We start from the raw sequence: 27,470 nt of genomic DNA on the forward strand, positions 1-27,470 counted from the left end.
TTTACATCCAATAACGTTACTGCAATAATTTCAGATGCAACTTCTAGCAAGAAGAATCAATCATGTAAAGGACAATATTCACAATTCTGTATACAAAGATATTAGAAAAATGGAAGAGAAACAAAAATAAAGGGAAAGGATGGCTATCTGCCCATCACTTTTTAATCCTAAATGTTTATCTACAATCTACAGGGGCAATGTACATGCTTCTCCAACCAGATACAAGCACCCCTCAACTTTCTCAGAACTGGCAAGAAGTTCCCAACCGTTGCTTCAAGCTGCCACAATTTGTGCCCTCGAGAACCTCCAGCAAAAGCTTCTCGAAACACTCTAAGAACAATTTCCATTCACCTTCACTCAAGTCTCCAAAAGAAATGCCCTCGGATTCGCAAGCCCTATTTCGGACTGAGTAGCTCTTGCTCCTCGTTAAACCCCCTAGTTTGCTGTCGTCCCCATTGTTGTCTCCGCCATTTTCTTTGGAAGTCCTGTTGCTATCATCACCATCGTTATAGTTTTTGACTTCGTGGTCAGTTTCCTCAAACAACGGAGATAGTTCTTCATCTTGCGACCTAGGCAGTGATCTTACAGGTGAGAATTTTGCAATTTTAGGTGGCTTAGCAATCTCGGTAGGGGACTGTAAGAGCTGATGGAGATCCATTACCTCAGCAGAAATGTGCTCAGTCTCCTCATCGAATTGAAATAGTTCAAACTCGTCCTTTTCTTCTCTGCTATCCATATTATCCTCTTCATCATCTGATGCATTAACAACGGCTCCCTTTGCTTTTGTGCAAAGATCCTCTAATACACTCATACTTTCCTCTCCACTACAAGACTCCCTGGTCATCATTTTGCCTATATCGGCAAGGCAGAGGCCAGCCGCAGCAGCTTGCTTCAAGAAAATACTGCAGAGAACAAGAACTCGGATAGAAGATTCCCTTAAAGAACTAAGCTCAGATCTCAAGAGCTCTGCATCTTTAAATGGATCAAGATTGGATATGTACACAAGTTCAGATTCTGAAAAGGGAACTAAGGCTTGAGGCCAATGCAGCCATTCAAAATAAGGATCATCAAGCCACTCAGGTAGGCAAAGTCCATGGTCTATAGGCACGAGCTCAGCTGCCCCGGCTGCATATTTTTCCTTCTGATCGTTCTTTTTTACAAGTATATTTCCAGCATGCCTGTCAAGATTTAGGACTCTTACATCAAAAATCGCAATCTGATGAACAGAAGCAACTGAAAAACCAGAACAGCCTAATTCCCCAGCATCAAATTCATGTTCTACAAAACGTTGGAGTGAGGCAATCTTGCAGGGCGGAGCTGAAATATTTTCAACACCGTTAACGTGGAACCCAACACTGGAAATCTTTACTAATGCTGTTGGAGGAACACCAGCAAACCCACCATGGTCTAGTAGATAAGCAGCTAATTCGCGAAGTCCAGTTTCACCTACTCGAATTGATCGTTTCATACCAGGTTGGCCAAGCATCAGCCCCCCAAAGCCTTTCGGGTTATTGAAGGCTAAAGGTTCTTCATCAATTGGTTTTGCCAGTGCAATATTATCTCCATTCCTGCTGCGCAAAAAGTAAGCACCACCTAGTCCACTTGATACTGGTATGGGATCAACACCGGAGGCCAAAGCTATGGCAACCTCAACAACAAGATCACGGACTCTCGGGGCTCCATGGCCACCAAGAATCTCAATCCTTGGAGTAGTGTCGAGCTCTTCTTCAACTCTAGTGGCCAAGGAAAAACACGGACTGGAGAAGCTTCTGTGAAATTTAACTACTTCGAATGCTTGTTTTAAGCTGGAAAGATTGGTTTGGTCAATTTCAAGAATGTTTAAGTCATAGTTAGTTAGAGATTGGAGTCTACATCTCTGAGATCTTTTAAATGGCTTGAATCCATGATGTTGATCAATGGCTACCGCCATTTTGTTGAATCTCGTGCAGGTGAGAATGGCAGTAGTGCAAGCCAAGGGCAGTTCTTCTCAGAGGATTCCCAGAGTTTTAGTCTTCCATGGGAGATTAGCCATCATATTTCTACATATCCATAACAGGCACAACATCAAAATCAGTCACCAACAACATCTAGGGCTCATATCTAGAAAATTTCAACAACAATCAACAACAGCATCACAGATCTAGGATTCAAACCAAGGTTAATTCTATAATCCTCATAACATAGCTTTCTTACCAGCATTCCACAATGCTTTGATCCCATTACAGCAATTCAAATTCCTCCAACAATTCACCAGATTTCAAGGAAATTTAAAAGTTTAAAGATGTGGGACATCAAGAATACCATGGACCTCAAAAGTTTTTTACATAACCACAGTATAATTGTGGCAAATCTTCCATGAACAACAGGAAAAGATAGAAAATTGAGCAACAAGAATTCACAGAATTAAACACAGAGAGACAATGTATGCTTACACAATATTGGTGGGAAAAGCCAAGTGCTAGGATTCCTTTTGTTTCACTCAAGTACAGCCCACGAAATACAGGCCAAAATGTACCAAATTTTTGAATCCTTCATCACCTACAATACCAGATTAAAAACATTGGAGATTATTAAACCACATGGATCAAATTTCACATCCCATATTCTGTGACAAAATGAGGATTAAGACCCTATTCAACAACATTGATCACCTATTAATCTCTCGTTCCTCGCGGGTAAATCTCCAAAACTTTTCTGAAAAAAAAAATCAAGGACAAAACAAATAAATTAATCAAACATCGGTTAAGGATCATGTAGTAAAATTCACAACTAATTGTTTCAAACAGACATTAACAAAAAAAAATGTAATCATATGATCATTTGTTGATGTCCTAATGTTGTGTTTCTTAGGAACAAAGCAATGACAGTAAAAGAAAAAGGAAATACCCTGAACGCTGATTAAGGCATTCAGGAAGACTGGAAAGCAACAGGAGCGACGAACGAGTCCGGTCACCGGAAAATAAAATTTCCAAAAAACCTCTCTCCACCACTCCTACCACCCTCTGTTTTTTTTTTTGTTTTTTTCTTTTTTTTAACTGCCTTTCCTTCCCTCCCCCTTTTTTAAAAGTTAGTTTCTGCCTAAATTTGGTCTTTCCAATTTTAGCCAACCGTTGTGGCTTATTATTGTCACTGGCCAATCAGAAAAGGCCACGTAAGAAGAGCAATGTTAAGACGCGGCAGATTCTTATTGTGTCATACAGGCTGGCTTCCGGTTATACTCTCTCGTTTTCTGTAACCGTTTCACCTTGCAAGTGGGGCATCCTGTGAAACCGGTTGAGATCCACTCTTTTCGGCAGAATATTTCTTCTTTTTTTATTTATTAAAAAAAACATAACTTAATTTTCCTGATGTCTTTTTTATCTTTCTTTTTGTTCAATTTTGAGAGAAAAAAACTTATATGTAATTCAAATTTAGTTAGGTCAATTCTAATAAAAAAACAAAAATTAATTATTTTAATAAATATAATTTAACCCAAATTAATTGATAATTCAGAAATTAACTCAATAATTCAAAAAATTAACTCAATAAGTGATCCATGATAATTTTTTGGATCAATAAGCAATTAAACTTTTTTGTTTTTTAGAAAAATCAAACTAAGTTTTAAACATGTCATAGTTAAACTACCGGATTGACCAAGTCAAACCATGTCAATTCTAGTCTAATTTGTTTTGAAATAAACCTGAACTAAAAATCAAATTAACAAGTAATCAAGTTGACTTAGCCAGCTAATCAGGTAATCTAGTTTAATTGTATAATAACGTTGACAAATAGTATGCATTTATTAAAAGGAAGGACTTCAAATTATAAATTGGCAAGCCATTTATAAGAAGGATGTTGACTCTCACAAGAGGATCATGTGAACAAGGACATCCCATAGTTTGCTCGTATTGTACAAGCTTATGCATGGCTTCAGCCCTAATGGCTGCAAGATGTGCGAGTGTCGTAGAAGATATCACAGGACTTGTGGAACGCAAGTCTCTTTTCTCGGAACCCCATTTAGTTGCTTTCCGACGGAAATCTTTTCCTGACCAGTGGTAACTTGATGTTTGCCTGGAATCAATACTATTGTTTCTTGATTCCCTAGCTCATCGGTTTCTTGAACAGAAGGATGTGCGCGTCCGCTCCCTCGAACAAGACCTTTGATGGTTGTTATGAGTTCCTTATCCTTAAGCAGAGACTCTAATGTTACATGTACACCTGAGAACATGACACAGAAATAATCGGCTTTGTTTATTAGCTGGAAGAAAATCTAGTATCTAACTATATCTATCTATAGAAATGGAATTGAACACATACGGTATCTCCAGTAATGTTTTGGATTTGTTGGGTCATTGATCGTCTCCTCTGTTGCTGGACGTGTCGTGTACTCTTCTTTTAGTGCTAACAAATCCTGATCATTAAGAAAACCAATGGTTTAGTTTGAATTTACATTGATCAACATCGATCTAATACATGAAATGAAATATTCACTGGTTATGATACAGATTTCCCTATAGCAGCCTAAGATTTGATGTTTGATAATCAAGCCAAGTCACAGTACCTGAAGAGGGAAGATTGCCCACATTGATGGAGCTTCAACATGTTGCCTTATGACGAAATGTGCTATATCTGGAACACATTGACTAGAAGGAATTGCATCAGGCCCCACCAAGTTCTTGAAATATCGGCATCTTCTTTCTTCATCTTCCTCCCACCAAGCACGAAAGGTCGAGCAGTCATGACATGATGGAGCACACACCTGAAGCACATGGTTGCCAGCCCAATTAATATCACTCTAATGGAACTGTAGGGAACAAATAGACATAGAAATATAGCATAAGAAGTCTAGAACTCACCGTCATATAGCTGTACTGAGAAGGAATACCAAACTCCAGGTCAGATTCACTGGGCATACGTTGAATGCGTAAACCTATCATTCCTAGTTCTTGCATGACCTGCATAACATTATCCAATCATGCTTTGATTTTTACAGAATGCAGATTTGAAATAATAAAATAACTAAAAAGAGTGGAAATGTGGGCAGTTAGAGTTGAAGTTGGGAAGGATTGAACAAACATACAGGGTGAACACAAGCAGGAATGAGACCTAGATCTTCCCCACAGGCTAGCATATCTGACGAGTTCAGGAGAGCAGGCAAAGTCTTCAAAGCATTTTGCCTCCATAGATTTTCTTGCCGGTGAAAATAGTAATCATAGTACAATCTTCTGAGAACATTTTTGCTGTATTGCATGACAACGGTAAGAGAAGCTATATCAGCAGGAATTGAGGAGGTTGTTGAAAACAAGGAAAAAAACTAGTACTTGGTTACTGAACACCAGAAATATTAATAAGCAAAAGGGGGATGCATAACTTTTAGTTTACTTTATTCTTCTATAGGTCTTTCAAAATAAATGCACTAGGAATTTCCCATAATACATATGATTAGAGTACCTGTGGTCATCCAAATCCTGAAAACTTGAAGTATCCTCGAGATTGAAACGAGGATAGAATTTACTTGCATCCTCAGGATCTCTAATAAGAACTATATTCTACAAACATAATTAACAGATCAAAACCAAGGACTGAGACTAGTAATAGGATCAATATTGAACAGTCACTCTAAAGCAATCAAGAGACAGGTCTGGCATAAATCCCATATTACCAAAATTATGGGAATATAAATATTTTTCACTATATGCTACCTTCAAAAGATCAAACAGGTCACGGCGTATCTTGTCCTCACTCTCCAATAACATGGACTTTTCTGCAAGCATCTTCAACTTGGAAGCAATCTTTTTCTCCGTGTTAGAATCCTCCTTGAACTAGAGTAATTTGAAGAAAAATGAGTCAACCAATTTTTCAGACCAAAACAAAAACACCGAATATGATACAATAAGATTGAAGCAGATGTAAATAGACATGAGAAGCGATAAGAATTCAGAATCGCTTTCCTGACAGTAAGACTAAAAATGATGCTTCAAGAACACCACCAAACTTGAGTCCCTAAATACAAGCTCATGATTGTCTATATCAAGTCAACAGAATTTCAGAAATGGATTACTAGAAGAATGCATTATATATGGGGATATAATAAATCAAATGGCTAGAAGAAGAAGCACATATGTTGGAGCTATAACAGAATGGAGACTATAAAACAACTTGAAAGAACCAGATAAGAAATTTAATGGAAGAAATTTAATATCAGAAATTGCAAGACAGTTCAGTCCATTCATATGAAAAGGTTCCTTTAAGACAAGAATTCAAAAGACCATTAGAGGCTCATTGGGAGTCACAAATTCTTCACTAGACCAACTTTGGTTCAGTCAAAATGCTCAGAGGTAGACCTCAAAGATTATCAACTAAAAGCATAACTTTACCTCATAGCGGCCCTTCTGATAATCGTTCAGAAAATTTGACACAATAAAGGTCCAAGAAGCTCCAAATTTTTCCTGAAAAAAAAAAAGAGGAAAGGGTAAATCAACATGCTCATAATGTCTGATTTAGTTTAAGGTCATAAGTCAAATGCAATACGTTGATAATCATCAGAAGTATAGACCATATTACAGCCAACAAAGAAAACTCAGTAACCTGTACAAACTCTTGCCGGATATATGGGAGGCTCAACCTATCAAAGTCCCAAATTCCTTCTCTTTCAAGTTCTTCCTGCAGCAGAACATTATTTGAACATATTTAATAGAACATGAAAGGAAATTGCTCTCCCAGGTGCTTTCAGGACTAGTGCTGCAAGGGTACTTAGGCTTTATAAGAACTCCAGTACCCTATAGCAAAGCCTAAATTGCTCTTGCATCCTCTAAACTTACTTTTCATGCGGGAAAGCTAGGAGGGTGCTGCTATACCTTACTTAGAGGGATAGACGGCCGGAATTTCCCAATCAGACCTGTCATGGCATGCTCTGGAAGCTCCCAGATCCTAAAGAAACCTAGAATATGATCAATTCTGTATGCTGTAAAGTATTTTGCCATCTGTAATTGAAACAAATAAGTTATTCTTCAGAAAGAAACGAAGGAAAAGTAAGACATGATCATCATATGTAGAGTGCAAAACCTGTGTTAGACGTGCACGCCACCAAGCATAGTTGTCTTTTGACATTTCCTCCCAATTATAAGTTGGAAAGCCCCAATTCTGCCCATTTTTATCAAAGTAATCTGGAGGTGCTCCGGTGGAGGTGTTCATGCGAAACAAGTTTGGATAGACCCAGGTATCCACACTGTTTCTGTCTACACCAATAGGTAGATCTCCTTTCAATATTACCCCTTTATTTCTTGCATATTCAGCAGCTTCTGACAACTGCCAGTAAATTATGATACAAACAAGATAAGACCGACTGCTGGCTTAAGAGAAATTGCAAATGATAGACAAATATCATCAGACCAATTAACTTACCTGTAAATGCAAATGGAATTGGATATAATAATGGAAGCGAATTATGTCGTGGTGCAAGCTGTCTTTTGAGACAAGTTTCTCAAGCTGTGTGAAAATGGTGCAATTTTGTCAGAGATTTTAAATAACATAACTTTGTTTATGAAATTGAATCGAAGATCTATATTACCTAGTTATCATGTGTGAAAAGATCCGATAAAATTTAAACAAATGATATTTAATCTCAACTTGGATGAACGAAAAGCCAAAGAGATGACAACCTTTTTTTCTGTAAAACAGGAAAAACGACCCCATTGGCTGTGATCTGATGTTTCGAAAAAGTCCCGCAAAAAACAAAAGGCTGCATAGGGCTTTAACCATTCCTGCAATCAAGTAAAACATACATTAGATAACCAATTGGCTCTAAAGAGTATAATCAAGGAGAAAAATGATCAAAGTTCAAATTGCACATCAAAGTACTTTAGGAGTAATGGTCATGATCATAGGAAGAAGAAAATATAAGTCTGTAAGACCTCATTCTCAGAGAAATATTTATGAAAGGAACTAGAGTTGAGTATCAAATCTTTCTCTTGTTCAAACACTTTCTTGGCAATTGAAAGTTTAGTAGCCAGTGTAGCCTCATAATCAACATCCTGCACAGATCCAAGCTCAAATATGTTAATACAAGGACTGGTTAAGCCATATTATCATAATTCTAATCACAAGTTCTGGACTTTTATTTTCTTTCTTTTTCATGAAGACAAAAATCTTGTTAAAATGATGTTTGAGACTGCCTAACATGAGTGCTTGTTCCCTCCCATCCAAGAACTACATCAAGGTACAAGATTATACTAAGGGATATAAGATGGAGCTAGGTAATCGAATAGCAAGTGATGGCTTATTGCTTTCATGCCTTTGTAACGAGCTAAAGCACTGAAGAACTGATCCTGCAGGCCAGTCCTGTAGGGAAAGCATGCAACATCATGGTTCACTCCTTTTCTAATTTCTTGTCATTTTCTTAATTGGGTCACAACAAGTCGTTAAAAACAACAGAGATGAACATCAGAAATGTGTTCCTTCATGAAGTTGAAGAATCGCAAAAAAATAAACCTTTCCATCCAACTGCTCTCTAGCTTCCTGTATTTCTTTCTGCAAGAAAAAGAAAAGGAAAGGAAGGGTGTTTACAACAAAAAGGAATGGGTAAAAAGCAAGTTTAATAGGTAAGAATATAGTTCACTGTAATTGCCAGCATATAATAAAGAAAATCTACTCTTGTATCCTGTAAAATAGGACAAAATGAACAGCCTATGAAACCACCTTGATATTCTCCGGTAGATTTTCCGAAAGTGCCTCTACTCTCAGGTATAGTGGATGCAATGCAAACACAGATAGTGAGCTGCAAGAACAAAAAACCAAGGCAGGAGAAAACTTTAAATGAGCTCGCCAATCAAATCCTTGTTTGCTGCAAGAATTTAAGAAGAAAAAAATTTAAGTGGAATTTTTACTGCGACATCATGAAATTTTAGAGAAAACAAACAATTAAATTGATGATGTCAGAGCTTATTTTTCTTAACCAGGTGATTTAATTGAAGACATTTTCTGTCTTCGAAAAATCGACTTAACTATGCCTTAATACAATCTATATAGAGTCCCCCTGTAATACTAAATTCTGTGTTCTATAAATGGTAGTTCTGTTGCATACCTGTATGGATATGAATCCCACCACATGCCATGCACGGATGTGTCATTGATCGGTAGAAGCTGGACTAAATGGAACCCTGACTCAACGGCCCAATCAACAAGAAGCTTCAAGTCAAGAAACTCACCAACCCCAAGATCAGCTTCTGATCTAACAGAAAACATTGGTATTGCAACACCAGCACCCCTCCAAGGCATTTCCTATTTAAAAAAATATACATATGAATTATAATCACGATTGAAAAGTCCCCAGCACCACAACATATGTTGACAACAACATATGCTGACAACAACATATGCTGACATTTGAGTTAATCTTTATAGCTTACTCGCATCATGCCATCTGAAAGGAAAATATATCTTGGCTGAACTTTGGAAGAGTCAATAGAAAGGTCGCGATGTGCACCAGTTTCCAAAGAAAAGTTTCCTGCCTTTCCGTATTTACAGTACTTATACGTAAACAACCATTAAGGAAGACAAACAGAGACACACACAGTGAGGGAGAGAACAGTGTAACGATAACCAAATGATTTAGAAAACATCCAACTGTTTGGGGGGGAACGCTTCGAAAGGATATTTTAATGGAAAATCACCCTTTTGCATCACAACATCTGCTTGCCAAACTGAGTCACCAGCATAGTTAAGTTTAAGCCCATCGTGAACTTTCCACTGCCCTAACTTTGCGGTGCTGCCAATTACATATACCTGGACATATCAAACTTCATAAATAGGTGTAATGCTGAAAAGAGCATGCATAACTTTGCTTGCAGACAAATGTGCGCAGCTCAGCAGGGAGAGAGAATTTACTGATGTCTCTTCTTCTACATTTGGGCAGCAAATTTTGAAATGGACAAGGACTGCATCTATTATAGTTAAGAAATCACAAAGGAAAAAAGGTTAGCAAACAGAAATCAGGCACAAACATTAACACAACAATAGCAACAGCAACAACGATTGAACATTAATAAGTCTGTACAATTACCTTCCATGTCCAACTTATTCTGAATTCCAAGGGGTCTCTCTATGTTCAAACCCCAACTTTGGCGAAAGATGACATCTTTGAAGGCACTTCTGAAAGGGATGGCATCACCACCAGTCTGAATTCCATGAAAATGAACTTTTACATCAGCAAAGTTACATGTGAAGAAACCAACATTGTTTTATTCGTAAACTCTACGCCCCTTCAATCAATGAATCATTATGAAGCCAACATAATTCTAACCATGAAGAGCAATTGTTATTGTGAGATGACTTCTATTTACAAGAAAAATCTGTTGGTGACACATGTCAGAACAATGCCGTTACATACATTTCCAGAATAATGGGCACAGAAAGAATCCTTTAAAGAACATTTCTACAAAATGAAAATGGAAAACACCAATTCGTAAAGCATGAAAAGGGGTGAAAGAAAAGAGCACAAAGCATCACCTGCCAAAGATCATGAAGCTCCACATTCTCTCCACCATTTATCCCATCGGGCAATACCAATTTACGCTTCTTTCCCATCTCCCGCCTCAACACACTCTTTTCATCATCCACCACATAATAACTGTACTCGCAACTAAATTCACTCGGTACTGCAACACTTCCACACCATGTGAGCTCCTCACCTTGATGCACAGGGCTCAATAACAAGCCTTTCTTCACATCCCATGAACCCAGGACAGGTTCAGATCCACACACAAGCAGTCTCTGACCCCAGTGAGTATAATATGGTAATCTAAAACTCACATTCACTGACTTCACAATCTTGGTCCCAGTAAACAATCCCAAATTTGCCATTTCTTTGAGAAACAAATCAGACCCTGGTGATATTTCTTGATTTCTACCGTAACCCAAAACGCATTCTGTTAGTAACTACTTTTTATATATTAAAAAAAAAAAAAACTTCGCAAAACTAACTGATAAACATAGCATAACTAGAATGACCCGAAAGGTAAAAATCATGAACTTAAAGAAGCGATGCAAAATTTTATATTTTGACCAAAAACAACAAGTGCCCGGATCAAAATTTACAAGTGATTAACTTGAAAAGGAGATAAAGATTGAATCTTTAATCGAAATATGAGCAGTAATCACCTTTACTTCAATCAAAAGAGACTAGTTTCCACGTTTTGTTAAAAGCCAACAAAGAGCAGTCAGTGCCTCTTACAGAAACAAAGGAATCCAAGAGTGGGGTTCGTTTGGTTCCAATGCAGCGAAAGGTGAGGTTACTTTGCAGATAATGAAATGATCATCACTTTCTCAATACAAAGATATTTTTATTGATTCTTTATTGGAAAGAGAATATGCAAATTGTTGAGCTTTGATATTTTTCTTTTGTGAATCGAAAAGGAGACAACAAGGGTGTGGGTGTGTCTCTTAGCTGGTTAGAAATGAAAATCAAATCCAAAGCTCTCCACAAGGGAGAATCTCACACACTTGTAACTCACGAGTGTTGGCACACAGAGAGAACTCTCCAAGTTTGTGTGTCCCTTGTTGCTGGATCCACCTCCACTTGCTAACAAACTGTCTGAATTTATAAATAAATCCAAAATTCAGTCCTAATATATATTATTAATTATACATTTTTTTAAGAAAAACAATTTGTGAATAGATGCATGAATCATGAGCTATATGGTTCAAAAAAAATTATAAATTCCTCTTTGATGACAATTAAAAATTTGGCTAGACTTCATTCAAAAGATTTTGATGATTTCAGTTTGGTCAATTGTCTTGATATGTCCAATGATTATAAAAGAATTATTTGAATAATCATATTTCTCTGCCAAGTGGAGTGTGTTGAACTCTTTTTATTAGATTTTCAAAAAAAAATTATAAATGTTGACGCTAATATTAAATCCGAGAACTGACGACCTAATTCATGATGATTTTAGTTAAATAAAATAGGATATTGACCATATAAAATTTAATTCGGCTAATTAGATTTTTAGTAACCTAAATAATTTAGAAAAAACCAATCTAAATGAGAAGTGTCAATATTAAGAGAAAATCTTAAAAAAAAATATATATATATATATATAATATAATTTTAATAAAAACAATTAATTCAATCATCCAAGCTTTTTTTTTAAGGCTGTTCTTAATTTTAAAAAAATAAAATAATCTCACTCACTTTCAACTTCTTACACCTTATCTCCAAGGAATATTTATTTTTATATTTAAAATTATATTTGAATGCGTTTTAAAAAGATATTTGATTTGAAAAAATATTAAATCAATATTTTTTTGTAATTTCACATGATTTTGATGTCCTAATACTAAAAATAAATAAAAAATTATTTTCAAATATTTTTAAACAAAAAACACTTTACACCACAATACCAAACATTAAAATTTTAATTATTAACTACAAAGTTAACTATCTCGGACATTACGGCACACAATAATTAAGTAACGAATCAAATAACAATAATTAAGAAGGGTAGAATAAAGTGTTCAGGCTATTGTTTTTGGCTTGTTTGGAAACGCAGTTTAACATGTGTTTTTAAAAAAATTAAATTTTTTTTGCTTAAAATTAATATTTTTTTAGTGTTTTTTTATCGTTTCAATGCGCTGATATCAAAAATAATTTTTAAAAAAAATAAAAACATCATCTTGATGTATTTTTAAGTAAAAAACACTTTAAACCATAACCACTAACAATTAATAATATTATTTTAATAGAAACAATTAATTCAATGATCTAAGCTTTTTTTTAAGGCTGTTCTTAATTTTAAAAAAATAAAAAAATCTCACTCACTTTCAACTTCTTACACCTTATCTCTATTTATTTAAAACACTATTTATTTTTATATTTAAAACTATATTTGAATGCGTTTTAAAAATATATATAATTTAAAAAAATATCAAATTAATATTTTTTTAATAAATTTACGTGATTTTGATATATTAATATCAAAAATAAATAAAAAATTATTTTTAAATATTTTTAAACAAAAAATATTCTAAACCATATTACCAAACTTTAAACTTTTTAATTATTAACTACAAAGTTAACTATCTCAGACATTACGGCACACAATAATTAAGGAACGAATCAAATAACAATAATTAAGAAGGGTAGAATAAAGTGTTCAAGCTATTGTTTTCGGCCTGTTTGGAAACGACAATTCAATCCGTGTTTTTAAAATATTAGAATTTTTTTTATTTAAAATTAATATTTTTTTAGTATTTTTTAATCAAAAATAATTTTTAAAAAATAAAAAAACATCATTTTGATGTTTTTTTAAGCAAAAAAACACTTTAAACCATAACCACTAACTCAATCTAAAAAAACCCTTCAAGCCTTTTGTGTTGTCTGGGACTATTACAGGGATGCTTTTCTTGTCTCAATCTCCAAGATTTTTATTTAGAAGAAAGAAAACAGAACCTTTCATTTTCACAGTTCCATTTTCTAGTGTCCATGTTTTGATATTATTTCAAGGCATAAAGTATATATTTTATTCACACAGACAAAGCTCAGTCGCTCATGATAAGGGAGGTGGATAGAAAATTTGCCTCCACATAAAGAAATTAGCAAGGAATCCGTGCAATTCACAGGAATTTTATGAGACAGTCAATCCTCAAAGGTGTAAAAAATATTATTAATGCTTTAACAGCGAGTATAGCAAGGGGAAAAATATGAAAAAACCACAACAGGGGCGTCACAGAGAGGGGCAAGGTGTTGAAGCCCCTTCTTGATTTCCTCAGGGCTTCCATGGGAACTCGGCACCCATATCAGGTTTGCTGTGTAGACTATGGAGGCGATGGAGGAGGGGACGGACCGTAAGAGCAACTATTTTTATTTATTTGTTTGTTTTTATGATGAGAATTCAAGCTTACATTTTACCTCATAAACCTTGTTCAGATAAATAACCAACTTGGATAAACTTTGGATAAACTAAACAAGTAACTATAAATATTTTTATTAAACTCGGCACGGATCGATAAATAAATTAACTTGAAAAAATTATAATTTGAAAACTAACTCGGCTTGTTTGATGGGTTAATGAAGCCCTTTCAACACCAATAAATTCTTTTTAATAATTAATCTGGATTAACTCGAAATATTTGACTCAATAATCCAAGTATTTTTTTGCAGCTTGAATCATGATCCCAATCTCTCGACTTAACGCAATGATATTATTTATATTGCTGCATGATAAACCGACTCATTGATTGATCATTCTAGCAGCTAAAGGTCTGTTTGGAGAGATTCTTGCCAAACACTTGTCTATTATTAATTTATTTTAATTTACTTTATATAAAGTTATTTTAATTTTATAAAATAAGTTTGATAGATTAACCTGGATCACGAGTTTTACGAGTTAACCATATTGGCTTAAGTTTTTTCTTTTTTTTTTAATTTAATATTTTACCTTTTAATATTAGATCGATGGAGAATTTCAATTTATAATTTTGTTTTCTTTCTATATAGTTATTCAGGTCTCATGATTTGAATTTGACAAGTTAACTCAGTTGACTCGAGATATTTTTTTTGTTTTTTTAATTGATTTTTAATAAAAAAAATTATCCTTCAACATTGAATTAATAGAAAATTAATCTTTATAATTTATTTTAATTTTTTTTTAATACAGTTATCTCAGTCTCATAACATTTGATAAATTAATATGGATTGAGTAGACTCATTTCTCTAATTGAATTTAATTTTTAATTTCATCACTCAAAATTAAATTAATATAATAATTTTTTATATATAAAATTATCAAAGTCTCATGATATAGATTAAAAATTTATCAAACGAACCTAAGTTAATTTAAATAAATATAAATAAATCCAAATAAATCTTATATTTTATCGTCTTAATATTTATAAAAATAAAAATATATATAATCTTGATTTTTAATCAAGTTGTCAACTATATCATATGGTTTAATTTTTTTCATTAAAAAACATACAAATACCAGTAATTATCTAGTATACTTAAAAGATATTTAGCATTACAATCCAACTATAATTTATAAATAAATTTTTTTAGCCTTGAATTATTATTGTACAGGGTATAAAATGGCGAGGACAACAAAGCAAGTAAAAAGGATTTTGCCGAGCCAGTTGGCTCTCTCTCTGGCCAACATGTAGCATGAACATCGCATCAATGATAAGTAGGAATCTCCATCAAAGAGAGTTGAGCGAACAATAACCAAATAAGGTTTGAATTTGTGACTGCTCTTACTGCCTCAGGACGGAACCCAAATAACAATGTTATTAATGCCATCTTTACTAAGTAAGAACCAATTTGTTTTAGAGTTTCAAAAACCCTTTTAAAAAAAATTAAAAATTTTTTATTTTTTTTCTTCAAATTATTTTTATATATATTTTTTGATATGCTAATATCAAAAATAAAACTCATCTGAACAGAGACATTGATACCAGATGAACCCTATCCACCCAACACTCAACCACCATATCCCTCGTCCCATGCTCCAATACATACAACAAATGGGACAGATAACACAGAAGAATTATTGAAGCGCTGCATCTTCTGTTCCTTTTTCCTTCTCTCTCTCTCTCGAAAGAAATTAAGGGAACAGGCTTAGGCAAAACACCAATACACCATGCACAAGATCCGGCCATTGTGATTCTAAAGGCTAAAAGTTTGAAGGCAAAACTGAAAGAGAATATGCAGGGGGGGGCCTTAGGATAAAAAATCATACCTGATTGACTTGGCAGGGATGAGAAACAAAATGGTAATTTGATACATTTGTTTTGTTCTTTTTTTTTCTTTTTTTCTTTTTTGGCTTTTTTTTTCCTTCTAACATTTCTGCAGAAGAGAATACACAACAGCAGCAATACAATCAAAGACCTGCCACCTCTGTGACTTTGACCTGAAAATGCATCTGCATGCTGAACTTTTTAATCAAATATTTACACGCACAAAAACATGTATCCACTTGGATGTGAGGCACGCCCTTTGCGTTGCTCCCACTTTAACTCCTCCAGTTTGTTCTGTCTGTCTGAATTGCAAGATGCAGTTGAGTCCTTCGACTCCCAGAGAAGTGATTTTAACTAGAAAATAGACCGTTTCTCTTTTGCTTTGTTATAATTGTAATACAAGAGCAGCCAGGCATAGCACAATTGACCATTGAACAGTGAGATGACCTGAAGAAGCTGCAAAAGTAGATGTTCAGTACATGGCATTCATGTGAATATAACCATTTGAATAATGGTCCAGCAGTTTCAGATCATTGGAGCATGGTTTCATGCGTGAAAGATTTCCATTGCCCATCTAAGAAAAGATATTGTTTTAGAAATAAGGGGAATAAGGGGATGTTTCATTGACAAATACCAAACAAATTAACCCATGTGATGTTTCATTGACAAATATGCAGTAAGAGAGCCGGAATGAAAAATAAGGGGATGAATGTCCCATGCAGAGAAACAATTTTCATCCATTTACAAAGAAAAGAAAGTATTAAATCTATGCTTTTATCTCTGATAAGAAGCACTTAGTTTATTTAATGTACTCACATGAAGATGGTGCCGGTGATGGTGAAACTGACGGCATTGTGTCATAAGGCTCCTCAGGTTTACCCCCTGATGGTGGCTGAGCATGGGCAAAGACTACATTTGGCAAAGGACTAGATGCAGGAATTGTTTGGGAAATTGGTGAAGGGGTTGGTGACACTGATGGTGGACCATTGTCAGGTTGAGGTGAGGTGGCAGACATGTGAGGAGAACTACCAGGTGCATTTGAAGGGGCTAAGTGAGACCCCTTTCTGCCATTCCCTGTAAACCTTCTTTTACACCCAAATTGACAACCAGGAGGCTTTGCTCCGTTGCTGTTATGAGGTGCGGGTGAACTTTTCAATGGGGCAGGTGAACCATCTACAGGTGCAGGTGCACTTCTCTTAGTTGAAGGTACAGGTGAAATTGCAGGAGCATGGGCATGGTGGGGGTGGGAATGGTGGTGGTGGTGGTGGTGGTGGTGGTGGTGGTGGTGGTGGTGGTGGTGGTGTCGGTGGTGGTGGTGGTGGCGGCGGTGGTGGTGAGGGGGGTTAGGAAGAGATGTAGGAGAAGGTGAGGGGGCACTGTCTTCACCACCATGGAGAGAATGTTGCAAGATGGACGATAGACGAACCTGCTTCACTTTACCAAAAACAGTGTTATTCAGGCCAAGATTCTTGGAATGACCTCTGATGGTTTGAGCCAGTTGCTTTAACCTGGGGGTATTCCCGATAACCAGTATAACTGATGACAAAACAGTAGTAGGGGGAGCCACTGTTGAACCTTGTGAATTCCATAAGTTTATATACAAGTTCTGCATTCAAACATCAAACCATCAGATTCTGCACAGCAAACCATAGAGGGGTAAATGAATCAATTCTCTAGAGAAACTGACAGGCATATCTCTATTTGAGCGACCATGGAATAGAATCTTTGATGGATAAAAAGTTACATCACATGAGTTTCTCTCTCCATTTCAGAAAAAAGGATTCTAAATGCAGGAAAGAAACCCTTCCTTCACATATTCCTACCAACTCGCTTTTTACACAACTTCAAAGGACCCAATCCTTAGTCATGATCCCTCACTACCAATACACAAACATACCATGCTACATTCTCAAATACACATTCAAAAGTTGGAATACTGAAACGCTGCTGTAAAGAGATACCTCACACACATGTATGGATACAAATAGTTGTTACATAAAGTGCAAAATAGGTCATAGTTTAAAAGAAAGGAGGCAAATTATCAGCAAACCTCACGGGTTGTTAGATGAAGTCCTGTCATCAGTTGACTTTTCAGATCTGCAAAATTTTCCCGTGTTTGAAAAATAGAGAAATTCAAGGTGAAGTTGAATGGTATTCGCACTTTCTGCAAAAGAAAAGCACTCTGTGGTGGAATAATGGTAATTCCTCCAGGAAATTTTAGCACCTCAAAAGAGAAGGCATCTCCGAACAAGGAGTCAGTCAGTCTGAGAGATGAGTCGTTTACAACCAAATATTCAAACAAGCTCCTGATTAGACTTTGATCGGTTGATGTTATTTTTGAATCATTTTCAAGAGGATCAACCCCAAACACGACCTTTGTTGTGTTTGATCCAGTGAAAGGCTCTAGAGACAGGATAACAACCTGATTCAACAAATGAATTTGAATCAAAATTGAGAAAGTATGGATTGAATAATACAAGAGTGATCAATCAAGTGAATACCTTGGTATTTGGAACATTCATCTCATAAAAAATATCATCTTGAAGCTTCAATATATTGTCCTCCAGCAAGGAAGCCGACTTATTGACTAGGAAACTTGCTACTATATCATGATCTGAATACATAAAAATTGAACATGTTAATAACAACAATTGAAAGAGTGAATTTCATGGTTTGAACCCATGAAATAATTTCACAAAAGGACTTGTGAAGATAAAATGCACATCAAATAAACAGAATCATTCATTGCATGCACCCACATAACATATAGCATGAAGGCACATTTTCATTTGCCATTTTCTTCTACAGCTTCAAAACCAACACCTTTCTCTTATCATTTTTTAATGTCCTTTTCTTTCTTTTGCAGAAACGATTCACTCACTGTTAAGACACTGACATCATTGTAAAAGCATTAAGGGATGTCTACAAATCCATTGATGTTTATCACACAGAGGCATCCAATAACACATGTCGCGTCAATGAAACAAACCTCAACGCCTGTAATGACCAATGATACTCTCCACTGAACCATTTTACACTTTTGCACATATCAACAGCACAATGTGACTGAAGGTGATTCCTATTCCAAAATGAAAATGAATCCCATAAAAGGTGCTGCATGATTGAGACCCGAAAGGCATGTACACTACATGAATGCTTTATCAGCATCATGAAAAACACCAGTGATAACTTAATTAAAGAACCAATTCAGTTCAAATTATCCACAAGATACTAGATATGCAGCTGAACTAAGCTTAATAACACCTTTGTCACCAATTCATTGGAATTGAAAGCCAAACCAAATTCATCGGTCATTAAAGAACTCAGCAAAACCTCGCTTGCAGCACCTAACAAAAGCAGCCATGCATGACTATGATATGAAGACCTATCATCTATGGAACATAACACATCGGCAGACTCCAACACCTTGTTAAAGCTTCCATCCAATTATCAGCACTATTAAGTGGATAGGCTAATAAATTTGAAGGGTGTAAGTTCATACTTAATGCATAATCAACATGGAACAGCATACTGCACAGTATACTACTCAATAGCAACATATTGCAATGACAAATTATTTTAAACAAAGAAAAAACTTTAGCAAGAACATTGCGACTATCATTATAGAAAAGGCATACAGTACACGAAGTCCAGTTATAGTACTATAAGCAGATACCTATTTAGCTTCCGGAAATACCATGATTGAGCAATTATTTTGTGCAATTCAAATTTCTTGTTTTGCATGCATCATAGATTGTATTTACTAAAACTAGCACGAAACCGTACAACATATCCCATCCATCTAAATTTCAGTCTTAAACAATCCATAATTAAGAAATCCATGTCCCAAAACCTAGGTCTATATCTCAAAAATCCAGACCTATACTCGATTTAGAAACGCAAAAGACCACCACCTTGATATAGAAACTCTGATACCAAAATTCTTCCTTCACTTGTATATCTAGCTTGACCAAATCTAAATAAACCAAAATTGTCAAACCACAATAAGATTTTCAGACTCCAGTTTTAAATTACTAAACGCTGCGTAGTTTACCTTGTTTCCTCAGTTAAAAAAAAAATCATTTACTTTCCCTACATTTTCTCACCAACCCAATACCCCACCAACTGATCATAACCACTTTCAAAACCCCAAATTCAAGCAACCATAAAAAAAAAAAAGCCAAAGTGATAAATTCCGCATTCCTCTTTGTTCTCGCATTTTCCTATCAACCAAACACTTCTTAACAACCTCACCGAACAAAAAACAAATACCCACGAATTAAACATAACAAAAAAATATCCACTGAAAAAATAAATAATAAATAATCCAGATCCGTCCCTGGTTCAAAATGCCAACACCCACAGATCCAAAAACCCAGAAAAAATTTAAAAAAAAATGAAAATCGATCCCTACCTTTAAACCTGTAATCCAGATCCAGACCCCCCTGATCTGCAAATTTTATAAAAGGAGGCAACCAAAAAAGAGCCGACAGAAAAACAGCAACAGATAATAAAAGTACAAAAACACATCTAAATCCAATAAACCTAGTAACAATAAAATTGTCTTTACATCCAAAACAACAAAATCTCCTCTCTACATTTTGCTCTCCATTCTCATCACTTGTACCTATTCCTTGCTCCTCTTCACTACCATTAACACCATTTCCCACTTTTCCCATAATGTAGCCAATATTACTACACAAAACAACCCCCCTCTAAACTATGGCCCTTCTTGATTCTTCTTCGTGGTGAGAATGGACTTGGGTTGTTTGGTGGTGAATTGGGTCTTTGTTTGTTGAACCCATTTTTTGTTTTGGAGTAAGAAAGTGAAAGAGCAACAAGTAGAAGAAGAAGGGAAATAGAGAGTGCTAGAAGAAGGGAATTCTAGAGAAGAAGGGAGAAAAGAGAAGGACCCTTTTGCTTGTAGACTTGTAGTCCTAGTAAATCTTTAATATTATATTTTATAGTTTGAATTTGTTTATATGGAATGATAGTTAGGGTTTGAAGTGGGAGAGAGAGAGGGAGAGTGGAGTAACTATCTGTAGGAAGCGTGGTCAGTTTTTGGATTAACGAGAGGTGGTGGTGGTTTATCTGTTGTTTTTTTATTATTATTATTGTGATGTCTTTTCTTTCCTTTTTTATGGTAATTTATTTTCACTTGTTAGTTTTGATTTTTAATTTGTAATACAGTTTTAAATTTAAAGTTTCACACAGTGTGTTACAAGATACATTTCAAAAACAATTTTTAATTAAAAATATATTAAAATAATATTTTTTATTTTTTACACCATCATGTCAATACTTTCAAAAATATTCTAAAAAGTAATAATTTAATATTTTTTACACGAAAAACATTTTAAAAAATATAAATTGCTACAATATTAAATGGGTGAATATAAGTTAAAATAGTGTTTTTTATTTTTTTATTAGTATATCAAAACTTTCAAAAAAAACATATAAAAAATAATAATTTAATATTTTAAAAATATAAAATATTTTAAAAAATATAAACTGCTAAAAGTGTTTGGAAGTGTGGTTGGGGTTGTTTTTTAAAGTGTTTTTCATTTAGAAATGCATTAAAATAATATTTTTTTTATTTTTAAAAAATTATTTTTGATATCAGCACATCAAAATGATCTGAAAACATTAAAAAAAAATTAAAGCAAAGAAAAAAATAAAAAAATAAAAAAAATTTAATTTTTTTCAAAAATGCTTTTAGAACGTAAAAAAAAACATGACAGTGCATGAACAGTATTCTAGAAAAGTTTGTAATGGGTGTTATGTTCATCGTTTATTTTGTGAATTTCTAGTTTTTAGTGTGATTTCAATATAGTTGTTGTTTTAGATTAGGAAAGTAATTTTTTTATGGATTATAATTCAAAACCAAGTAATTGTGGAGATGGAGATCTTTTAATAATTATGAACTAGAGGTTTGTGTTTGATTGATCTTGATGGTTGAGATTTAAATTGATTGTGTGTGTGCGCGCGCATAGCAATTCTAAGATCACAATTAGAAAAGTTAGCTTCACTAATAGTCCACCTTTATTTAAAAAATGGTTTATCTTAATCCAACTGTGAGAATTGCTTTTGTCTAGGTGCATGAATGTCACCTTTCTTGTTCTTGAACCCAATTCCATTTATTTTTGGAGTTAGAAAAGTATTTTTTGTAAAAATTTATTTATTTTTTATAATTTTAGATTATTTTAATATATTATTGTAAAAAAAATATTTAAATATATTTTTAAATAAAAAAACACTTTAAAAAATATAAAAATATCATTTTAATTTATTTTGTTTTTTAAAAATAAAACTAGCCAATCCTAACTTGAAAGTTACGCCATGTCAATCTTTAAATAAATTTTTTTTTTATTAATGTGGATGTGTGGGTCAGTTTGTGCGTATCTTAATTAATTTTACAGATTATGAAATTAACGATTATATAAATCTTCAAATAATTATTATATTAATAATCACATAACTCGAAACTGATGTAATATGAAGATAAATATAAATTTACTATAAATAGCAAATACTATTTTACTATTTATTTTCGGTTTACTATTTCCGTTCACGAGGCTATAGAATTGCTGGCATTTTTACAAAATTGTTAGCAAGAATTATTATAATTATAATTATTATCGTACTGGATAAAAAAAAAAAAAATGGGTAGGGACCATTGGGCAGTGACCAGTGAGTTTTGATGGAAATGGGGCGGGGCACCACCTGCGCACTGACCAGTGGGCTAGGACTAGATGTGTGGCTTCATAGAGGCTGTGGTAATTTATGAGAAAAGACCCTGCATTAATGCTCCAAATCATTCTTGACTACACTTGTTTTTTTCAGTTTTTTAGCGGAGTAAATTTGAATCTTCTCATATTATATTGTTCAAGATATATTCAGAGTTTTTAGTTAATGTTACTTATTTTTCTTGAGATAAAAAGATAAAGATGGTGAAAATAAAAAATTTATATCTTCATATTTAATTTACAGTATAGTATTGAAAAATTAATAATATTATTTAAATAATATATCAAATAATTAATAATTTTTTATAATCTTAAGAGTATTAAAGCGATGTTTGAAAGTACAGTAAATGAATACTGTTTTTTAAAATATTTTTTACTTTAAGATGTATTAAAATAATATTTTTATAATTTTTATAATTTAATTTTTATATCAGCACATCAAAATGATCAAAAATACTACAAGAATTTAATTTGAAGAAAAAAAATTAATTTTTAATAATAAAAAAATGTTTAAACTCAATTCCAAACAGGATTTAATTCATAGAGTGTTAGCTGTGTTTTAAAATAATAGAAATTCACTTTATATTTGTCATGTGTATTTATCTCATGTGTTTATCTTCGTTTATTTAAACCATAAATATTTATATATTTTTTTGTTCTAAAACACTAACCTAACAGAAGATCCCAATGAGCATGAAGAGAAAGAAAAATCATCCCCGTCCATCGAATCCCTTGCCAATGGGTTTAGATATTAAAAAAACATGGTAAGAAAATAGTAGATTATCATTAACACACAAATTAGGATCTGAGTGGTTTAATTGAAATTCGAAAAAAGAAACATTTAAACAAAAAAAAATTCAAGAAATATTATTTTGGCGCCTTTTTTACCGGGAATTACCAAGAGTGAGTAAAAAAATCGATTAAACCGAGAAAACCGGAAAAAAATAATCAAAAAAACCGAACCATGAAAAAAAACTATTAAATCAATTAAAATTTTAAAAAAACCGACCAGTTCGGTTTCGGTTTTATAAGTCTAAAATCGAAAAAACCGAATCCAAACCGGAAAAAAACTGAAAAAACCTGAAAAAAACCGAGCCAAGCTGGTTTGAACCGGTTTTGTCTAAAAAACCGAACCGAATCAAAACCGGTTGGTTTAAACTAATTTCGGTTTTTTTAAAAAAAAATCAATTTAATTACTTTTTTTTATATAAAAAACTAAACTCAACCGAAAATAATCACCTTAGACATTACCTCAAATCATATTTTCAAGTGTATTTCTAATATTGGTGTATTTTAAAAACATTACTGGAATACTTCAGTTACGTGATCAATTAATTTATGTACATAATTAAATAAAATCCTCGCAATTTAACATTGTTAGTGGTGCAAATTAAATCATTTTATTTGTATAGAATAATTAAATTTATGAATGTACTAATTGTTCAAAAAAAAAAGATTTCAAATATCAGGGTTTGAAAGTATGCACTTTCACCATGCTTTTATTTTTACAAATAATTAATAAGCAAATTTTTTATGAAGTTTTATTGGATCGAATGATTACACTTGGCATGTAATGGTGTTCACTTGAGATTCACATGTTGCTAAATGCTTGCCATATACGACGAGGAATCAATCTCAAGCCATTGACATGTGGATTTTATCCTCTTATTAATTGGGTAAAACATGCTTTCAGTCAATGATCTACTGTTAATTGGTATTCGTATTTTTACGTTACAGCCTACTTAATTTTTAAATGCTTCTAGAATTGTTGTTTATCTGAAGAAAAAAACATAAAATTAATATTTTTTAAGTATTTATTAATGATTTTTATATATTAATGTAAAAAATAAAAAAAAATCTAAAAAATAATTTAAATATGTTTTAATTAAAAATTATTTTAAGAAACATATCTCATCACAATCTCACGCATCTGGGTGTGTTTGACATTGCATTTTGGAAGAGCTTTTGAAAATAATTAAATTTTTTTTATTTTTTTCTTTACTTTAAATTAATATTTTTTTTATGTTTTCAGATTATTTTAATGTGTTGGTGTCAAAAATAATTTTAAAAAAATATATTATTTTAATATATTTTAAAATAAAAAACACTTTGAAAAGTAACTGTTATCACACTGTTAAACACAAATAATATAAAACCTTTTTTATTTTTTTTTAGAGTGTGATATAAAATCTTTTTAGATCCCGTTAGAAAAAAAATTCAATATTTAGATTGTGTTCAACTCTGTTGTATTATTTATTCTTGAATGTTTAATTACGATAAAGATAAAGACTAATGACGATGGACGATGTTGATTAGTGATTGTCGGCAATGGATCCTAACCCTTGTCATTTTATTTGAACCATTTTAAAATTTTGAATTTTAATATGAAAATTTTCAATCATTTTTTTTTTTACAATTTTCTTTTCAGATTTTTTAAATTATTATTCATCTAAAAAATATTAAATTAATTTTTCAATGTTTTTTTTTATAATCCCAGTGTGTTAATATTAAAAATAAATTAAAAAATACTTTTAAAAAAAACTCTACACTACTACTATACAAAACAGATAAGCTTAATGTAAAACCTTTTATTTTTCCTAGAATGCGATATAAAATCTTTTTAGATTTCATTACAAAAAAACAAAAAAAACAATTTTTAGAGGGTGTTAAACTCTATTTTATATATATATATATATATATATATTATTTGTTATTGAATGTTTAACTATGATAAAGACCCAATGACGATGAATGATACTGATTGGTGATTGTCGGCAATAGATCCTAATCCGTGCCATTTTATCTTCACCATTTTAAAATTTTGAATTTATTAAAGATTATTCAGTCTTGGGAAAGCTTACGGGGTATTTATGCCATGTTTGTTTTTGCATTTTAAAAATGTTTTTAAAAAAATTTAATTTTTTTTTTATCTTAAATTAATATTTTTTTGTATTTTTAGATCATTTTGATGTGTTAATTTCAAAAATAATTTTTAAAAAATAAAAAATATATTATTTTGATACATTTTCAAGTGAAAAACACTTTAAAAAACAACCGCAACCACACTTTCAAACATGTTTGTAGTGTGATAATAGTTGTTTTTTTAAGTGATTTTTTACTTGAAAATATATTAAAAAAATATTTTTCATAATAATATATATAAAAAAATTTAATTTCTTTTTAAAAATTATTTTTTAAAAAAATATTATTTAAAATGCAATTTCAAACAACCTATTCATAGCACAAGAAATGATTGTTCAACGTCCAAGAAGATTGAAATAAGCATAATTGAAAAATTCAGTATAGAAATTGATCCACAAAACTTGTTATATAAATATCGACTTGAGCTGGACTTCAAGTTAAATTTAAAAATATATCAATTTAGTGAGATTCGAATGTCCTGAATTGATTTTTAATAACTTAATTAACCAAGCAAAACCAATTCCACACTCTATAAGATTGACCCCAAGGATTAAAAAAAAAAAAGAAATAAAAAAAGGCAAATAAGCAGGAAAATTCAAAGAAGAATTTTTGGAAATGTAGTAGTGTCCAAAATGAAGATGTCCATGAATTCAAACCAAGAAGAGGGTAAAGACAAAAACTGTGCTGTCCAAAATTCCAAGAAATAAGAAGGCTTTACACTCAGCCACCTGGCGTAAACACAGCTAGCTGTATTAATATCAACTATAGACAACAGACTGGCTAGATTTGCAGTGATTTTTTTTTTAATTTCTTAAATTTGTAGCTTGGAGCTATTCATTAATTAGATTTTCATAAAAGCTTTTAAAAAACAAAAGCTACATTTGTTCACGATAAATAAAAGCTTAATAATATCCATGCGCCCTTGATTGCCTAGTGCGTGTTTCATATTGTAGCGAAGGGCATTTTTTAATTAAAAAAACAATAAAATAATATTTTAATTGTAATAGCATTAAACTTATTATTATCTAAGAAGTATAATTAAGAAACCTGGTTTAGCTTGATAGGCTCACCATAGCCCTGAACCAAGCTGATTTTTTTTTTTTTTTTGCACTAGTCTTGTGTTTGACTCGGAAAACCTGGGCAGTATCATGATTAAACCTATAATCTAAGTAACATGGTCAACAGTTTTTTAAAATAACGCTATTTTTAATAAAAATTAAAAAAAAAATCGTTTACTCAAATTAACCTACTAATCACTTGATTAACCCACGTAACCCATGATCAGGCAGGGTTTTCAAACGGTGCTTGGTTTACGTGCGTGACGGGGAAGCGTCAACTAATTAGAAAGCGAAATTACGGCTGGTGGCTGGGTACAGTGCCTCCAATACAGTAATGACTAATGAACCACACGCGGCAGTCACGGGAGATAAGTGGGTCTCACCGCCCCCACACGCACGCCCGTGATGCATGTGCATTTTGCGTGGATCGTCGTTTTGCTCTGACTTCACTTGTGTTTTATGCTTTTTAGCAGAGGATAATGCAGCGCAAGCACATTGACTTTCATTTTACCCAGTGGTGTCTTGACCATTGGATTTGACACGTGCACTAGTCCCAGCCGTGAAAAAGTAATTCAAGGCGAACTTTAATCTGGCTCTTATAAATTTATTGATATTTCTCTACTGATAGTTTAGGTTTTTCAAAGAAAAAATCAAATAAATTTTTGTTCGTATATGGAGTGTGTTGGTGAGTTTTTTTTCGTTAGTTTTTAGTTTTACATGTATTTATGATAAATTATCACATTTATGGAGATTTGAGAGTAAAAATTAATTAAATAGAATAAGGAAAATGAAGCAATTAGGGGGGGGGGTGAAAAACTTTTTTTTTAAAAAAAAAACTGTAAAAATAGAATGGAAAATTGATAAAATATACATTAAAGGTAATAGAGTGAAGTGCCAACCCCCCCTGGTTGTCATCTCTCATGAGAGTGTTCATAGCAGAAGCATAAAGTGATGCTTTGATTTACTAATCCTTCCTTTAATCATATTCTTTTCTTATCCTATGATATCATGGGTCAATAATAAAGTGAAGTGC

General features: G+C 32.9%; 3 protein-coding genes across 3 annotated transcripts; all 3 read right to left on the reverse strand.

Annotated features, from left to right (window-relative positions):
• On the reverse strand, window positions 1-3,043 carry LOC7495673 (phosphatidylinositol 4-kinase gamma 8). Its single transcript, XM_024603590.2, has 4 exons — window positions 2,887-3,043; window positions 2,652-2,694; window positions 2,433-2,538; window positions 1-2,039 (listed from the first exon to the last, which is right to left on the reverse strand). The coding sequence occupies exon 4, from the start codon at window positions 1,928-1,930 to the stop codon at window positions 242-244; it is 1,689 nt and encodes a 562-aa protein (XP_024459358.2). The 5' UTR covers window positions 1,931-2,039; window positions 2,433-2,538; window positions 2,652-2,694; window positions 2,887-3,043; the 3' UTR covers window positions 1-241.
• Window positions 3,044-3,760: 717 nt separating this feature from the next.
• LOC7479637 (4-alpha-glucanotransferase DPE2) lies at window positions 3,761-11,554 on the reverse strand. Its single transcript, XM_024604253.2, has 23 exons — window positions 11,137-11,554; window positions 10,486-10,882; window positions 10,040-10,154; window positions 9,865-9,920; window positions 9,635-9,762; window positions 9,387-9,513; window positions 9,062-9,258; window positions 8,677-8,755; window positions 8,470-8,508; window positions 7,893-8,012; window positions 7,641-7,742; window positions 7,384-7,467; window positions 7,045-7,287; window positions 6,837-6,962; window positions 6,568-6,642; window positions 6,357-6,428; window positions 5,682-5,801; window positions 5,431-5,528; window positions 5,060-5,219; window positions 4,836-4,934; window positions 4,541-4,738; window positions 4,297-4,390; window positions 3,761-4,197 (listed from the first exon to the last, which is right to left on the reverse strand). The coding sequence occupies exons 2-23, from the start codon at window positions 10,837-10,839 to the stop codon at window positions 3,953-3,955; spliced, it is 2,931 nt and encodes a 976-aa protein (XP_024460021.2). The 5' UTR covers window positions 10,840-10,882; window positions 11,137-11,554; the 3' UTR covers window positions 3,761-3,952.
• Window positions 11,555-15,668: 4,114 nt separating this feature from the next.
• LOC7479638 (uncharacterized) lies at window positions 15,669-20,771 on the reverse strand. Its single transcript, XM_006380896.3, has 5 exons — window positions 20,126-20,771; window positions 18,213-18,325; window positions 17,762-18,133; window positions 16,528-17,317; window positions 15,669-16,167 (listed from the first exon to the last, which is right to left on the reverse strand). The coding sequence occupies exons 1-5, from the start codon at window positions 20,388-20,390 to the stop codon at window positions 16,097-16,099; spliced, it is 1,611 nt and encodes a 536-aa protein (XP_006380958.2). The 5' UTR covers window positions 20,391-20,771; the 3' UTR covers window positions 15,669-16,096.
• Between the last annotated feature and the right edge of the window lie 6,699 nt (window positions 20,772-27,470).

This window comes from Populus trichocarpa, chromosome 6 (assembly GCF_000002775.5).
Source record: "Populus trichocarpa isolate Nisqually-1 chromosome 6, P.trichocarpa_v4.1, whole genome shotgun sequence".
Taxonomy (NCBI): Eukaryota; Viridiplantae; Streptophyta; class Magnoliopsida; order Malpighiales; family Salicaceae; genus Populus; species Populus trichocarpa.

Coding starts and splice junctions, on each gene's coding strand:
- LOC7495673 (XM_024603590.2), bottom strand. CDS start 1,930: ATGGCGGTAGCCATTGATCAACATCATGGATTCAAGCCATTTAAAAGA.
- LOC7479637 (XM_024604253.2), bottom strand. CDS start 10,839: ATGGCAAATTTGGGATTGTTTACTGGGACCAAGATTGTGAAGTCAGTG. Junction 8,013..8,469: donor GAGAGCAGTTGGATGGAAAG/GTTTATTTTTTT, acceptor GGATCTGTGCAG/GATGTTGATTATGAGGCTAC. Junction 5,529..5,681: donor ACCTGTTTGATCTTTTGAAG/GTAGCATATAGT, acceptor TTATGTTTGTAG/AATATAGTTCTTATTAGAGA.
- LOC7479638 (XM_006380896.3), bottom strand. CDS start 20,390: ATGGGAAAAGTGGGAAATGGTGTTAATGGTAGTGAAGAGGAGCAAGGA. Junction 18,134..18,212: donor TGAATGTTCCAAATACCAAG/GTATTCACTTGA, acceptor TTGTTGAATCAG/GTTGTTATCCTGTCTCTAGA. Junction 16,168..16,527: donor ATCACCGGCACCATCTTCAT/GTGAGTACATTA, acceptor CTACTTTTGCAG/CTTCTTCAGGTCATCTCACT.